Raw genomic sequence first — 16735 nt, 5'->3', positions numbered from 1 at the left:
TGTGTCAAGTAGTTTTATTTTCCATCTTTGCGTTCAAATGTAACATATCACAACTTTATAGAAACATTTTGCAAGTTCAAATGTACATAACTGTAGAAGACTTTCCACATTCACAGCATCAGAAGAAACGGAACAATAATTTCAGACATAATCCTGGTCATTTCACATTTGAAATATCACTCAGGGGTGTAAAAACACATGACGCTTTGTCAACATTTTCCATCAAAACTCCAACATGTTGGATTTCTTTCGTCACTGTTTGATGCAACATACAGTTCGACATCAGGAGTCCATAGAGGCTTCCGTTAAAGAGTTCGACCAAACAGTGATTGTCAAGAAGCTTGGAGGACGCTTTGGTGCAGAGGAAGCCATAAAGCGGCTCTCTCTAGAGTTACGCGTCTGCTCTGCGAGCCCAGAAGTCGTCACATAAGTGGAAACCTCCATCCACAGGGCTAACAAACAATGGTAATCCAGGCAGGCCAACCTGCTGCAATTCACTCAACAACAGAGGTGTGGAAGGAAAGACGAGAAATGGTCAAGTTTGTGTACCGTGAAGAACAAAGGAAAGAGGAGGCAGCAACAAAAGATCAGCTGAAGCTTTTCAGGGGAAGAAAGGTCAATAGAAAAACCTTCATTCTGAGTCCAGGACCTGAACAGCTGAAAGAAAACCCCAAGTGTTAAGCATATGAAACAGCATTAATGAGACAGGAGTGTCCTTGGTCCATCAAAGTGCTCAGATCAGCATTATTCTGTTGAAGATAAAGTGCATGGATTTAATTCAGACATTACAGACATTTCTAAATGCAAAACTTATTCGCCTGTGTGACTAAAACAGTACAAGAAGCGGATTGTATCAAAGACAAGGGATGTCACAGAGAAGAGCTGACTACATACAATAAAAAAATAAATAAATAAACGGAAAAAAGAAAAAAGTTAATTATGCTTAGGTTTACAGGGATCAACAAAGTCTAAAAACTGTTTATAAAGTTAGTACAAGACAAGCCTATGTTCAGAGGCAAGGAACAGAATCTGACAAAAAAAAAAAACAACAAAAGTCTTGCTTTTTTTTTTTTTGATAAAGCAAATTCTAAGAAAACAAGGCCTTGAAGAAAACCAAGGCAATTTTAGAACACAAGTAAAATTAAAACGTATCTCCAGTGAAACAAAACTTGCTATCATGATTGAAATAAAAAAAAAAATATTTGAATTGAATTTGAATAGCTTCAACTTCCCCTTAATACAAATAAACCAACAGAAACAATCTGATCTTACTCTATTTTAAGAGTAATATCAGATTTTTAAACATTACACACATAAAAAAAATCAAAATAATCCTAAGACGCAGTTATATTGACTAAATAGTAAAAATGACCAAAGGACAATCCGTTTGTGATCAGAATAAACAACTGGACATTTTGAGTTAGGCCTGCCTATCCTGCTTGTGATAGCAAGAACACTCTTCAGTGTTAAAGTTGTTACTGAGAGAAGAAGTGAAAGGCTAAGCAACTATGTTCAGCATCAGCGAGATGAAGTCAGGAGAAGCGAAGAAACGCAAGAAGATATTTAAAAGGAAACTATTTTCTACAGCGTGTTGACAAATGTCTGAGCTACTTTCAGGCGGCATGAGAGTGAAAAAGAGCGCAACTTTCAGCAGATAACAGGAAGGCTTTGATAGAGTACAGCAGAGATGCTCCATTTCATTTTCTAGAACTATCAACTTGGGATTGTTAGAACATACTGGATTTGCAAATGTTGGCACTGTTTAGCAAATCATAGTTCAGGTAGGGAACTGAATTATCAAGGGAACCCACAAACGCTACGGTTTTTGTGATGCTAGCCACGCTAATGGCCAACACAATATCACAGTCTAAAAAGTCAACCTTTGTTTAAATAGTAAAACCCCGTGTCACAGAACTGAGACGTTAAATGACTCATCTTTGCAACACTATTAATTCATCTACTTTAAATACAAGCATGCTGAACTAGCAAGGAAAAATACATTTCACCACATGCCAGGTCATTTATATGGTCACTCAGGCTTAAACCGCAATAAGTGCATCTTTAATGGATGGGATTGATCTGGAAAGAAAACATAAAAGAACATTAATATGAAGATTACAGCAGATCTTCAGATCATCTGGATCCCGAGGCCTAATACAAAAACAAACAGCAATACATTAGTGGTTCTGAGCATCCAACTACATTACATCTTTGACCAAAGCTGGCATAAACCTTCTGATTATCAATTAATTACTGATAGAGCTTCTTAATAAAAGATTAGAGGAAAAAAATAAACCAAAAAAAAAGAAAAGCGCACAAAGTCTAAGGTGGTCTGATTAAAAAAAAGTTGCTGCTCGTTAAACAGCTGTCTGCAATATTTTGTCAATATGCAAAATTACTGCATCAAGTTCAACTATTCACAGTTTGTATGCAAGCGATTCTTCATTGTAAAGTACAAAAGATTCAACGTGAATCTGTGTTTAGAATTATAAAGACATAATGTCTTATAATATTGTCATTGTGAGCAGCTTTGCTGATACTTGTTTCAAATCCACAGGATTTACTAATACCTTAAGAAAAATCAACAACTTAAAACACAGGAACATGACACATATAAAGAAAAAAAAATCTCTAAAATAGCTCAATTTAAATCAAAGAGAATGAAACACGCTGAAGTCAGTTCAGACACAAAGTATAACTTAAATGTAAAACTTCTTGTTTACAAGAAGGAATTAGTAACATATGGCTTCATACCCTCAGTTACTAAGTTCTTAGTGCAGTGGCTTCATGAATGTGCAGCTTCTTTAAAAATTATTTCAATGAAACCCAAATTAGAAAGGAAATATCACTAAAAGAGTTTACGGCACATGCAGAATGGTCAGATGTAAACAAGAGCTTGTAAACAACAAGATTGTAGCTTAAGACACAAAATAAGGATCTCCATTTGGGGTGTCATCCAGATAAGCAGCCAAGGGAAAGTTTTATCAAACTATCCAGCATCCATATTTAATACTCCAATTTTTCATCTATCCTCATTTCATCTAAATTATTCCACGGTAAAATTATACAGGCTTTGTTTTATGAGGCTGCACATCAGGATGTCACCAAGGTAAAATCTGAATGTTAAAACGTCTAACATACCTGATAAAATCAGTGCAAAAATGGACAATGAGGTTGCATTTTTTTAAGCCTAGCTCTTAAATATTTAAACCTAGGGAATATTTTTTTTTTAGAAATGGTTTAATCCTGAAGTAGTAAAAATCTTCCATGTAAATGTACGACACGTTGGTGAATACCCACAAACTCACAGCTTCTGTGAAGTACAAAAGATTAAAATATAACACACATATAAAGAGACGTCGTTATGAAGGCACCAGACACATGAACATCACACATAACCAAGCACACATCTTTGAGCTTAAGTTTAACCGGCTTCAAATACCAGCATGTTTACGGTATATTGGCCATATTTTTATTAGGATTTATTTTTTTGCGTTTTCCTTTAAACGTTTGTTGTTGTTTTTTCCACTCATGAACAGAAATGTGTGTCCACTCAATTCTCATTGTGACTCTAAAATAGAAACACACCACTTGTAAAAAGGATTTCTCTCTGGACAAATTAGCTCAGCCTTTACATATAAAAAAACTAACTTGTTACAACTTGACTAACACAAGGAAAGGAAAGGAATAGTCAAAAAGGATAAATTAAGAGCAAACATGTCTTGTCTACTTATATACAGGACTAGTGGAAGTTTAATGGTTGCTCCCTCAACATTTACTACGAATAATATTTAAATGTCACCAACATCAGTGATATTTTTTTTGCGGAATACATAAAAAAAGTGTAGTGTAGAAAGAAAGAAAGAAAGGGAAATGAAATGAGTTTAAATGTCAATTGAAATGTCACAGAAAGCCCGTTTATCACTGATTTACATATTACTATATAAAAAGAAACTTGGAAAAATATGTATCATAATAAGTAATGGGGAAATCTGGGAAATTTCCCAATAGCTTTTAACTGAACTACTTCAGCATGTTCAGACAACTGTTTGTGTGAATTCAATTTGTAGAACAAGGTTTGAAAGTTTAATTTCTTTGACTTTTCTTCTGACTGATAGTGTTAAGCAGCGACAATGATTTCAAATCCGAGTAAACCACCCTGCTCAGTTATAAAGGCACCAACCAATCAGATGACTTCAAAATCTTAGATCCTTTCTCTGGCTTAAAAGAAAAAAGAAAGAATAAGGAATGAATGAAAGCAGTTTTTTCTCCCAAAGCAATTTAAAAAAGTATTCTAAATATAGCACTTGCCAACTATAAGAAACCAAGTCACTTTGATAATAATAAACTTTATATTTTTGGTACAGCTCTGAACTTTTGACAAGTACATAATCTGACAAACAAACCAACCGCATGTCAAAAGAAAACATTTATCTCCAACACCTTACAGTCAACAGCTAAAAGACTGAATCACATTTAGAACAAAAATAAGCAGAAATTCTTTAATCTTTAAATCCAGAAGACTCTGAGGAGAACCAGAAAGGCTAAACGGTATTTACAAACTCCACAGAATGCTTGGCATTCTGAAAACTAAACCAAATAAGGATCTCTGACTTCAGCTGCAGCTACAGTAAACATCCAATCAGCATCCGGGTCCCTTCTGTCCCTGCATGAAACATCCCCACTAGATGGCGCCATTGGCAAAAAAAACAAACAAAAAAAAAACAACCTGAGGATAAGCTTAGGCTGAAACCAACAATGCAACGAAAGAGATAAAATACTGCCATCTACAGCGAGGGAGTAAAAATGACTTCTCCCTGCATGAAACCGAAGCATAAAATAAACACACCATGAGGTGTTTAAAGCTGAATAATAATCAAGTGTCTTTTTAAGTTTATTATAGATAACTCAATGAAGAGGGTAGCAACCATTAATTATCCCATGATAGATTTTACCGTGTCCTTTTGAGATGGGGGTTGGGGGCGAAAAGAAAGTTCAAACATCGAGGGATGATTCACTGTTTAGTGTCTCTTCAATGCTATTTTAAAACTACAGCCACTTGGCAGGCAGAATCAAACACATGCATGCACACGGTTATTGTCTTTGTGTTCACTTGTCCAAGCCGGAGGGAGACAAATGATGAAATCTGTGGCGAGACGACGAGTGCGTTGAAGAAACAATCCTGTACCCATGTGGAGCAGAGCTTTGCACGAGAGACTCCCGACCACAGCAGGAGAAAGAGACCCTTTGGTGAATCTGCTGAGCTCCTCAGCCATCAGTCAGCGACACATCAATGTGGGACAAATCAATCATGTGCCTGTGTAGCAATGGTGATAATATTGTTTGTACCACAGACTGCTGAGAGACACCGTACATGAAATCATCACAGGCTCTATCGGGGCTACTAATCATTTCATTATGTAAACAAAGATGAAAGGAAGGTGAGTATTGATTACCTATGGAAGCTCATTTGGAAACTCGCAGCATGCTGGGGATTGGAAAATTTGGCAATAGCTTTTCTCTGCTGCGGCATCATTTTGAACATCTGCAGGAGACACAGAAGGAATGAACTGAATAGAGAGAGAGAGAGAGAGAGAGAGATACTCATCCAATACACAAGAGAACGTGGGGGTGGTAGGGCCAACTGGGATAATTTATTCACTAACTTCCAAATCAACCCAACAGAGGGCGCTAAGAGATCACATTTCTACACTGGTGGAGAGATGAATTTCATACTCTTTGAACTCTTTCATATTTTTTTCACCAAGCATCAATGTTTTTACTGGTGACAGACCAAACATAGTAGAGCAAAACAGCAAAATTAAAGTGAAATTAAACCATTAGGAATCTAAAAAAAGCGTGACATGCATTTATATTTGATGCGTCTGAGGAACTGAACTTTTTTTCCCCCTTCTTTTCCGAAAAGTAACTCAAACTCAGTCAAATTACACAAAGTATTTCTGTGAACATCAGTTTGTAATCTTGCTACTGAGGCCCCATTTACACAAAGCTGCTCTTTAGTCAAACTAACGTTTCTGTTGCGATCTGGCCGTTGTGTTACACATTCCCGGCGATCGAGTTCGAGTCTCTGACACGATCAGTTTTTGAAACCAGGTTTCAGAGTGGAAGTTTTCAGGAACAACTCCTGCAGAGGTGTGAAGCACTGTGAAAGAGCACATGCCCAGAACACATGGCTGTAGGGTTTGCCTATGCCAGCACGGGCGAATAAAAACAACGCGTGATAGCGTTGTACTCTATTGTTCCACGTAACTTGTTCAGCTTAATACAACTTCTGACAAAAAATACATACTAATCACACAAAAACTTGGTTCACTGGAGACGGGTTGCTGTTTTCTAAATGATGTGAAAGCTAAGAGCCAAACAGTGGCCTGGCATGACAACTACAGACGATTCAAGGTGTCTAAATGAAGAATTTGTCCCAAACCAAGATCCATATTTGGTAAACACTAACTGGACAAGGGAGGGCAACAATGGCAAATCGTGATCTTGAGTTTCACCACAATTTCCGTATGTAAAATATATGTCCTTATATATAAGCATATATACAGAGAAAGTGCTCTGTAAATCTCTTCATCAACACAATGATGGTGGATGCCATCTTTCAATCAGCTTTGAACAGCTTCCCTGTTTTTGAAAAAGAAAAGCAACCCCACAGCATAATGCTGCCACTGCCATTGAAGTGTTTGTTTTACACTGAAATTTAGCCGTACACCAAAGGATTCGCCTACTTTGACATGATTGCTTTTACTTCAAAAATTGCTTTCTTCTAGCCACTCTTTTTATCAGAAGCGTTGTTCCGTCAAATAAAACCCAAATAAAGGAGATTGGTGTTTGTGGCTAAAACTAAATCAGGAAACGTTTGCAAAAAAAAATTATTTTAAACTTGAGCCTTTCTATAGATGTGGTGTGTCCTACCTCTATGGGGCCGATGGACATGAGGAGGTTCTTGAGCTGAAACTCAGTGGTAGATGTGGAGAGGCCCTCGATGCACACAGTGCTGGGTTCTTTCTCCGCTTCTCTCTGGCTCTGCCTGGTGGGCAGCGGGTGACCCCGTCCCATCGGACCGGCCCCTCTACCTCGACCCCGGCCCGACACGACAACCTAAACCAAGCAGTGAGCAGAAATAAATAAAACAAGGCTTTGGGAAAAAATAAAAAATAAAATCTAAACTCTGCTTTTGTTGAAGATACGTTTCTTTGCACAAAGGTACGTTTAAAAAAACGTCACACATTTTTCCTCTTGTGCCTTTCAGACTTTTAACATGATTGACTCATCATATTTCTACACAGAACATAAACGTCAGAAGATGATGCCAGGCTGCGTGACATATCTTCATATGATCTTGTGTGAGAGAGAGGTATGTTTCCCCTGGTGCAGAAAGAGGAGGAGGTGGAGGAAATATGGTTATGAGTGTGTGTGTGTGTGTGTGTGTATCTGGGGGTTGAGGGAGCATAAAGGCAGAGCAGCCATGCAGGCGTAGTGGTGGCTGCCTTACACTGTCAGCATCTGCGAGTCTGGAACCAGTGACAAGAGCCTGGTGGTGACATGTGCGCAGAACGGCCAGGGGAGATGGAGGATCCCTGCTTGTTCTGCTGCTTTCAGCCTGTCAATACTCCTGAACCTGGCGCACCGGTCTGTCCCGCTGCATGATTGCTACATCTACCCGGCGCCGGCGTAATCACTTTTTACAGGAGACGTTTTGGCTGGGAGTTGCCATGAAACACGAGTTTACACTGGTAATAAATACATTACAGGTAAAAAAAAAAAAAAAAAGATTCTTAGTGTCCTAAAACAAAAGAGACAGAGATAGAGACACAGAGAGATTTGTTTCATGTCACACCCTGCTTTGCTGTGTGTCTCCCGAGCCCCCGCGGCTAGCCTGCGGTGTTCCACCTGGTCCCGCTTGCTGCTGTCCCATCATGGTCACCTTCCTCTGGATGCCCTGGTTGGGTGGAGGTGCTTGCCAGGTGCCTTGCTGCTGCACTGGGCTGCTGGTTGCCTCGGGCCCCTTTCCGCTCTGCATTGGAACAATGGGGGAAAAAAAACAAAAAAACAACTGAGTCACTATCCAAATTCTGCCCGTCTTTATTTGTGTGCAGCCCCAACATGAAGTATTAGGCCAACATTTTACACAGCAGCATTTGTCCTCCTATTATCCAAGAGCAGGATCATTCTGTGTTCTCTCAAACACACACAGCATGTAGTAATTGTAATGCCAATTTTATTAACCAATCAAAGATGAGTTCCTAATATTATAACCTGCATATAAAAAAACAAACATATAATTTTCTTTCCGTTCCACTATTTGCACTATTTGTGTTTGTCTGTCACGTAAAATCCCGATGAAATACATTGGAGAACTTTGAAAAGTTCAAGGGGTATTAATACTTGTGCAAGGAACTGTATATAATTGACCAAGGGTTGCGAAAGGAGCTCCACAAAAGAAACTAAATATCTGCAATCACTGCAACTGGATTTCTATCAGCCACTCTGCCGAGAATAAAGATCAACCCAACAAGGTGATGGTCTCATTATCAAATAAAGTCACAGCTCCGCTGTTGACATGCGGCGAGGAATTGAAGGTCGTCCCTTCTCCGACTCTGCAGAAAGATGTGACAGATCAATACACGGGAAGAAAAGAGCCGCTATCTCTGACCTGTCCCCAGCGGAGAGTAAATGGATTAATCCCTTCTATAGAAATCACAGCTCCTGATTGCGCCCATCAAATGCTAAGCTGCATTACACTGAAGCGACAGCAGCTCGATGTGTATCCCATCCCTCCCCCTGCTTTACGCACAACCATTTTCCTGAGCTTTTGTGTTTTGCGCTGCTTTTGTGTTACCTCTGATGAAAATATAATTTGCCTCTTATCTCTGTTCCTAAGCTATACAAATCCAAAATCCTCAAAAGTGGCAACTTTCTTACACAGGTATTATGTTATCCCCCCGTACACCTTCAACCAAGGAAGATTAATTACAAGGGTCTTGGATTGGCATCTATTGTTGCCTCACACCTGAGAGATGGGTTGATATCAAAAGCAACAGAGGGATGACAGAGAGGAAGAGGGAAGGGGAATAAGAGGAGATAACATTGTCAAGCTCTCGTTGATGACAGCAGAACAATGCAGGAGGGAATCTTCTTCGCTCTGCAACTTATGAGGCTTTTCGTTTTCAACCACTTTTCCTCCACTTCAGATCCTCCTACATTTTTTCCCCCCTATAAGATTCAGGAAATCAGATGGCTCTGCACGTGGTTCCATTAACATAGTGACACCCTGTGAACTTCATCTGCAGCCAGTCTGCAATTTTACCGCAGCTGCTTCATCCTAAGGGATGAGGGGCTGAAAGCGGCTTATTCCAAATAGTACCACATCCCACTGACGTGTCTTCAATGATGAGTATTAATGCTCAACACGCATTCCCTTTGTCATTGTTCAAAAAAAAAAAAAAAAAAACTTTGTCATTGTTCAAAAAAAAAAAAAAAATTGTGTGCAATTAGAACAAAGCAGTAAGTTAACATAAACCTTCAAGTTTTTTTTTGTCATCTTACAACTACACATTTCAATGTATTTTATTGAGATTTCATACAATAGCTCAATAGAAAATGTGAATAATTGTGAAGCAGGAAGAAAATTATGTGTTTTAAAGATTTAACAAATAAAATCCAAAAAGTGTGGCATGCGCATATATTTAACATGCTTTACTTTGACAGGCCTCAGTAAGATTCCAGCTATAATTTCTCTCAGTATAAACCCTGCTGTTTTCTGAAGGCCTCAAAGGCTTGTTAGAAAGCATTAATGAATTAACTGCATCATGAAGACTACAGAACACAGCATGCAAGTCAGGGATAACGTTGTTGATAAATCTAAAGCAGCATTAGATTATAAATCAATAACCCAAACTTTGGACAGAGCTCAGTTCAACCCATCGTCCGAGAATGGAAAAGGTATGGCCAAAAATCCATCAAACTATGCACATTAATCAGGACAACTAATAGTGCACTACACTAACGCAGCTTTTATTTAAAAATAGCAAAATGAAGCAATGGTTAAAAGTAGAAGAAATCCACAAGATTTCCTGTTTACAGTTTACCACACGGTAATTATTCTGACTGATCCGACCAAAACTCAACCTTTTGTCCCACAAACATTCTATGAATGGCTGAAAACTGTAAATGCACATCCTGAACTCATTATCTTTATGGTAAAGCAAGGTAGCAGCTGTGTCATGCTATGTTGATGTTTTTTGTCCAGAAGGGACGGAGAAAACTGATTAAAAGCTAGATGGAAATTAATCCTGGTATCCTGGTATGCGTGTGGACACAAGAATGGTCAAGTCAAAGCACAGAGCTGGAATCACTGGGAGAATTTTATAAGTGTGTTCACAAAAGCTCTTTTTAGTCCGCTTTAATCCAACTCTGGTTCGTTTGTCCAGAAAGTCCGATGTGAATGCATAATTAAACCCAGGTTCAGTTCCATTGAAGTGAACTATGGTGTGTTTTGAAAGCACATGTAGATGCAAGTGAACCGGAAATCGCTTCATAAGTAGTAATCAGACGAGAGAAGGGCATTCTGGGTAAATACAACCTAGACAAACGCGAGTGTCTAGAGCTAGTGGGAGAAATGAGTCGTGGTCTTTTGCCAAAGACAAAAGAGAAATCCTACAACCACTAAAATCTGACCCAACTCCATTTTTATTTACATTTTGTGAAGAAGGAAGTTGCCCTCTTTTTCAGAGGTCTTCAGAGGTTTTCATGTTGTGGATCTTGGTGCAGCACCACCACAGGTGAGGGGGTGAACAGTTTTTCAAAAGGTTTGGTTCTTTGGACAGTGCAATGTGAAAGCAAACCGCACCAGCTGAAAATAAAACAAAAGTTGCTATTTTGGTCCCCAATCGAACAGCGTCTACCAGACTATCGTGTCGAAAAAAACGATGACGTTCACTATGCAATATGTTTGGGATGTTTTGCACAGAAGAATGAGCTAGAATTTCAGTCTGCAGATTTGCAACACTGTAAAGATATGCCTAATAAGACTTGCAGCTGTAATCGACCCAATAGGTGGTCCCATAAAGTAATGACTCAGATCTGTTCAACACCACTTAACACACCCTGCGTCACTTTGCAAATATCGACAAAGTTGTTCAATCAAAGAAATATTTCAATGAAAAACTCTTAAGCATGGGATTGTAACATATCAAAATGTTTAAAAAGTTCAAAGGGTATCAATAGATTTGAATTCCAGTGCATCAAGAGAGTATGAAATGGCATTCTTGAATATCTTGTTATTCTTATTTTGCCCATCCGTCTTGAAAAGAGGACATCAACCTTTAAAAGCAGAGCCGAGGAATCTCCAACTCTACAGATAAATGTCAGACTGATCTTTTTTTATTAATGCCACCAGACTTTCTGAGTTCCAAGAGCTAAAAAGTGTGTAAAGACATTGAGGCTTAAATACCAGCTCCTAATGCTTAATAGAAGATACTGTTAACAGATCCAATTTTACCAAAATGACACAGACATCACCATGTCATTCTCATAGGTTAGATATCAACTACATAACAAAATAGACAGTGAGAGGGAATCAATGGCATTTCCTTCCCCAGTTATGCAGTTTCCCTTGTGGGTAAAATCTACAGCAAAGGATCAAATAAATGTCAGACACAAAAGAAGGTGTCAAATAAAAATGAAATTCTGAGCTCACCGGTCCTGAAAGTTTGACGACTCTGACTTTCTGTGGCACCTGCTGGGCTTCCACACCTGAATTTTTCACTCGCTGCATCACAGTTCTCTTCGCCCCAGGTTTAGGCCCTAGAGTCTGAGCTGGGCCTTGCCTCACTGAAGGAGGGATGTTCTTTTGAGGAACTTGAGCACCCGGTTTGTTTGCACTCTGCAAAGAGCTGTTTCTTCTTTGTTGCTGAAGTGGCGGCTGCTGCTGCTGCTGCTGCTGCTGCTGCTGCTGCTTCCACTGCTGCTCAGGACCTGAGCCGGGGGTCTGCTGCAGCTCCTGTGGGCTCCCTTTTACCATCTGCAGGCGTGACTTGACGTTGGGGCGTGGGGCAGGGATCAGAGCAGGAACGCTAGGAGGCACGGCACTGTCCTGATTAGGATTAGTTAATGTGTGATTTACTGACTGTTGTGGCCTCTGAGGAACCGGCCTCTGCTGCTGGTGAGCCTGTAGTTGTTGCAGGTTTTGTTCTTGCTGCTGCTGCTGTTGCTGTTGTTGCTGCAGTGGTATTACTTGCTGTGGTACAGGGTGCTGCTTTTGCTGATTTGGTAGTGAAGGTTGAGTCTGTGTAGGAGTAGAGTCCTGGTTTTGTGTGTTTGTCTGAGCGTTAAGTCTCTCCAGCAGCTCCTTCTTCCTGACACCAGCCTGCATCTGCCGCCGCAGCTCCTTCCTCTTCAGGATCTCCTCTCTCAGACGCTTCTGCTCCTCGATCTTCAGACGGTACTGCCGCGTCTCCTCGTCTTCGTCAGGGTCCTGCAGCATGAAAAGCATGTTGCAAAAGGTGATTTAACAGTAAAAGAGGGGCTGCTCAAAGAATAAAAAAATCATAATAATTGTAGTCAATTGTAAAATCACAATTATATGCCATAGTTATTTAATGGGGTTGAAGCATCCTTTATTTATTGCACTTGAAAACAAGTTTAAAGTTTTTTCCCCAACATTATGTTAAGTTGTATCTTTAAGGCATGGCTAATTTATTTTACTCCAAAGAGATTTTACATCATTGGAGAACGTTGAAACCCTGTTTATTCGCAGATTTGTCTGTGGAACGCAATTCCAAATTACTCATGAAAAATCTGAAGTATTCTTAAAAAAAAAAAAAAAAGAAAAAAGTGCATATTGAAATATATAATATATAGAGACAACACTACTTGACATGCTATTGGCTGGAGTTTACAAAGCAGTCAATCCAGGAGTACCATTTATTACTCCACAGTTTATGAATACTGTAGTATATTTGGTGTTGAAACATTAAAATAGAAGCTTTCATAGTGGTGGTTTCAAATATCCAAACATTTTAACTATTTGTGGTCCCAAAACCCACGAATATCAGAAATCCACTGTACAAACATTTAACTCAACTTCCGCTACTTAGAAAAAATAAAATAAAATGCTGGAACTCACTTCTGAATCAGCAGAATTTCCCTTTTTTCTAGTTCAAAATATGTAACATTTAGACAATGTGGAATGGATTACGGTGAACCGCTGGTATTCACTAGGATCACTAACAGTACTGGCCAGATTGAGCCATATTTTTAAATAAATCTAAAATTTAAGGGACTGAACGGCTCTACTGTAGCAAGGCACAGCATTTCCTGAATTAATATACAGCGTCCCATTTTAGAGAAGCTTAACAGGGGAAAAGCATTTCTCAATTATCTGAACAGCAATTTTTTTATTTTTTATTTTTCTGGCAATTGGGTCTGATCCTAGATCACTGACCTGTGGTATTGAGCTGGACGGTGTGTTTGGAGTTTCCTGTTGTTGAGTCACCACCCTGCCTGCTTCCCCAGCCTGTGGCTCAGGCTTCGCAGCTTGGCCTCTTCCTCTGCCACCGCCATACGCCGGCTGAGCGTTCTGCCCCGGACGCATTCCCGGCGTTGTCCTGGCAACAGGGTTGATGTTGGCAGCGGGGGAGGAACTGTTCATGTTTGTGTTAGCAGGTGCTACAGGGAGCTCCCGTAGGTTGCTGTTGCGGTGCTGCATTGGCTTGGAGATGGGCGTGTTCTGGAGACACAAAGAGATTTAATTCAGGTTTTAATTGCTTTTTATCTACTTGCATAATTTTGGTCTCAAATTAAACTGAGGGGTTCTAACTGAAAAAATAAATAGAATGAAAAAAAATACTAAAGGCTAATTTTGCGACACTATGGCAAAACAGAACACTCTGACCAATAATGACCTTCTCTGGTGATCTCTTACCATTCTCTGCCTGTTTGACATGTTCCTCTGTGGGGGGTTCTGAGAACGGGGATTCATGTGCCTGGGGCCAACATGCCCCTGCTGCTGATGGAAAGGATTTTGACCATGATGTGTCATGGAGCGAGGCTCATTGAGATTTATCTGTTGGTGCTGCTGATGGGGCATCTCTTGCCTATGGTGGTGGTGGTGCTGCTGCTGCTGATGTATGGGATGGGGAGATAAAGGATCGTGATGTGGCAGCTGGGAGACAGGAGGGGTGTGGATCAAGCCCTGCAACGGTAGCAGAATTCACATTAAAACAAATATATTTAAATCATCTTGAATTGTTTTTCTATAAAATGTTTACTCGGTAACGGACTGCAAACTTGTGTCCAACTAATATCTGTTTCGCATGGAATACCCCAAGGCTCTGTTATGGGGCCTTTACATTTTTCTGTACATGCTCTGCCTCCCAGAAAACACCATCAGGGAGCAAAATATTTTTTTTTTGCCGTTTGATGCCCACGGCACCTACTTGTACCTCTCTCTGAAGTCTTCAGATTCCCTATAACAGGTCCTCTTCTATCTAAGTGAAATAACCTAATGGATGAAAAATTCTGTTTGCAAAGCTGGCAAAACTGAAATTTAGGATTTTTGGTGCACCAACTCAGATACAAACTTTGAGGCTCTTAATTCTCTATGCAGGTTTTATGCTGAAGCCTAACTTATTCGTGTGTGTGCATAGCAGAGGAAAAAAAGAATTACAAGATTATCCATATTCATTTTAAAGGTCACACTGCTAAATGATTGGAGTACTTAGTTTTGATCGATTTTTCAACTATTGACCAGCTGATTACAAACAGAGCAGATCAAAATAAATGCTATCATCACCAAAGGGACCATTTGTTTTGGAGCCAGAAAAGTCCAAATATGATTGACATAAATACAAAAACAACAACATGCATGATAGAACTAGAATACAAACATAGACTATCACACTCTCTGTTTTGGCCAATCAGTTAAAATTATGAATAAGGTTATCCCTAAAAGGGACAAAGGAACATTTTTGCCCGTTTGTATTGCACTTTATTAACATGGTTTTAAAAATACCTGGTAATAAATCTTTGGTCAACAAGAATACGTTTAGCTTTTCTTGCAACTCTAGTCCTGTAGAGATGGGGGAACTCTACAAGACTTAGCTCTGTAGTTTTGCTGCACATATTTATTACACTGTTTAGTTTGGACTTCTGCTTTAGAGTGAGAGACTCAAATCACTAAATAAAAGTAAAAGCTAAAGCTGACTGAATAAAAAAGGAGTTTATCATTTTCAGAAATATCCTCAATGTCCAATAAAACTATAAAGCCTTAGAATAGACTGTATCTGTTTAGCAGCTGTAAATCAGATTACAAAGGTATCTGTAATCTGTAATCTTAACAGCTTTCATGGATAAAAACTGGAGGGCAAAGTGGAGACTTTTTTCTACAGTCATTTCACTTTTCTTCAGTTTTTGAGAAATTCATCTTCAGAAATGACACCAATAAAATCCTACAGAGTCACGGTCAGAATCCTTGTCAGTAAGCAAAGGCGCCTTTGTAGAGTCATATGGAAACCTGTTTCCTTTAATTAAAAACTGGAACGTTGATCAATACACTTCATTTATCTTTGCTTGATGATGATTTTGATTATGGCAATTGGCAAAATGTGACATTTATTGCTTGTTTCATAACTGGCTACTCTGTCATGTTGTGTAAAACACTTTGAACTGTACTGTTACTGAAATGTGCTAGACAAATAAACTTGACTTAAAACTCAAATTTGAGGATATATATGAAGGTCTTTTCAGCAAAACCCTTCAAAGATTACTGACCTATTTATTTGTATCCACCATCAAAAACAGACAAACTTCTCTGGAAGACGAGGCTAAAATCTTACCTTTGTATTTCATAGCCTACTTATTATCCCACTTGTCATTTCATTCTGCAAGTATCTATTTTATATGCTACTTAGTAGTGCTTGATGTAAACTTAACTTTAATTGTTGCTTATCTCATTTGTTGTTGGATTTCAAATATGATACGACAAGGATTCCCTCACTAGGGGGAGCTCTAGTCTATTTCTCTTGACAAAATGCACTGGCTCTTGCTAAGTGAGACTGTTTTGATAATAACTTCAAGTTTATGGGAACGTAAAAACTACTCGGAACACTTAATAGAAATTTCAAGCAGAATCAGAGGAAAAATAAGAGAAAGGAAAGTATACCACTTACTCTTCGTTGTGCCTGAATCCCAAACTGAACTGGTGGAGGGGGGAACATGTTGCCCTGCTGGCCGAATGGCTGCCGAGGGCTCATGAAAGGCCGGGGCTGGTTTGGGGGACCACCTTGTTGATTCAGGTTCGCCATTCCCTGGTGGCCTTGGTGGGGAGGGAGGTTGGGTCTCGGGGGTTCTCTCTGGAACAGTCCTAACGGGCCCTGGCCTGGCTGGTTGAAGGGCGCTCCAGGAGGGCCGAAGCCCATGTGGGCCTGTCCAGGCAGCTGCTGCTGGTGGTGGTGGAGGTTGTTGCCGCTGTTCATCAAAGAGCCGGGCCCCGGGTGATCAAACATGTGCTGACCTGGAAACCGCGATGAATCTCCACACTCTGTGGACACACAGGGAAGACAAAGCAACGACAGCTCAGTTTAGTTTGTTTCATCCCAAAAAGAAGAAATTTCACATTTCTTTGCAGCATGAAAAACATCAGACAACTCTATCAGGGTGAAGAGGGGAAACAAGAGCATAGGTTATCAATTTTACATTAACGACGGGTATG

At 39.6% G+C, this 16735-nt stretch overlaps 1 protein-coding gene across 3 annotated transcripts in view; it reads right to left on the bottom strand.

The window, feature by feature from the left end:
• rbm33a (RNA binding motif protein 33a) overlaps positions 1-16735 on the bottom strand; it is a 36506-nt gene continuing 19771 nt past the window's right edge. For 2 of the 3 annotated variants that reach the window (XM_016673190.1, XM_007555622.2), the window contains exons 12-19: positions 16194-16564; positions 13949-14218; positions 13469-13753; positions 11723-12499; positions 7862-8038; positions 6937-7122; positions 5457-5545; positions 1-5317 (exon numbers count right to left, since the gene is read on the bottom strand). In XM_016673190.1, coding sequence (XP_016528676.1) covers positions 5269-5317; positions 5457-5545; positions 6937-7122; positions 7862-8038; positions 11723-12499; positions 13469-13753; positions 13949-14218; positions 16194-16564 — 2204 coding nt within the window. In that variant the 3' untranslated portion in view covers positions 1-5268. The remainder of the gene's footprint in view (positions 5318-5456; positions 5546-6936; positions 7123-7861; positions 8039-11722; positions 12500-13468; positions 13754-13948; positions 14219-16193; positions 16565-16735) is intronic. The other variant, XM_016673191.1, reaches the window with a different exon arrangement.

This window comes from Poecilia formosa, unplaced genomic scaffold (assembly GCF_000485575.1).
Source record: "Poecilia formosa unplaced genomic scaffold, Poecilia_formosa-5.1.2 Scaffold71, whole genome shotgun sequence".
NCBI lineage: Eukaryota > Metazoa > Chordata > Actinopteri > Cyprinodontiformes > Poeciliidae > Poecilia > Poecilia formosa.
Note: the sequence above shows the minus strand (reverse complement) of the source record. Positions and strands in the feature narration are given on the sequence as shown.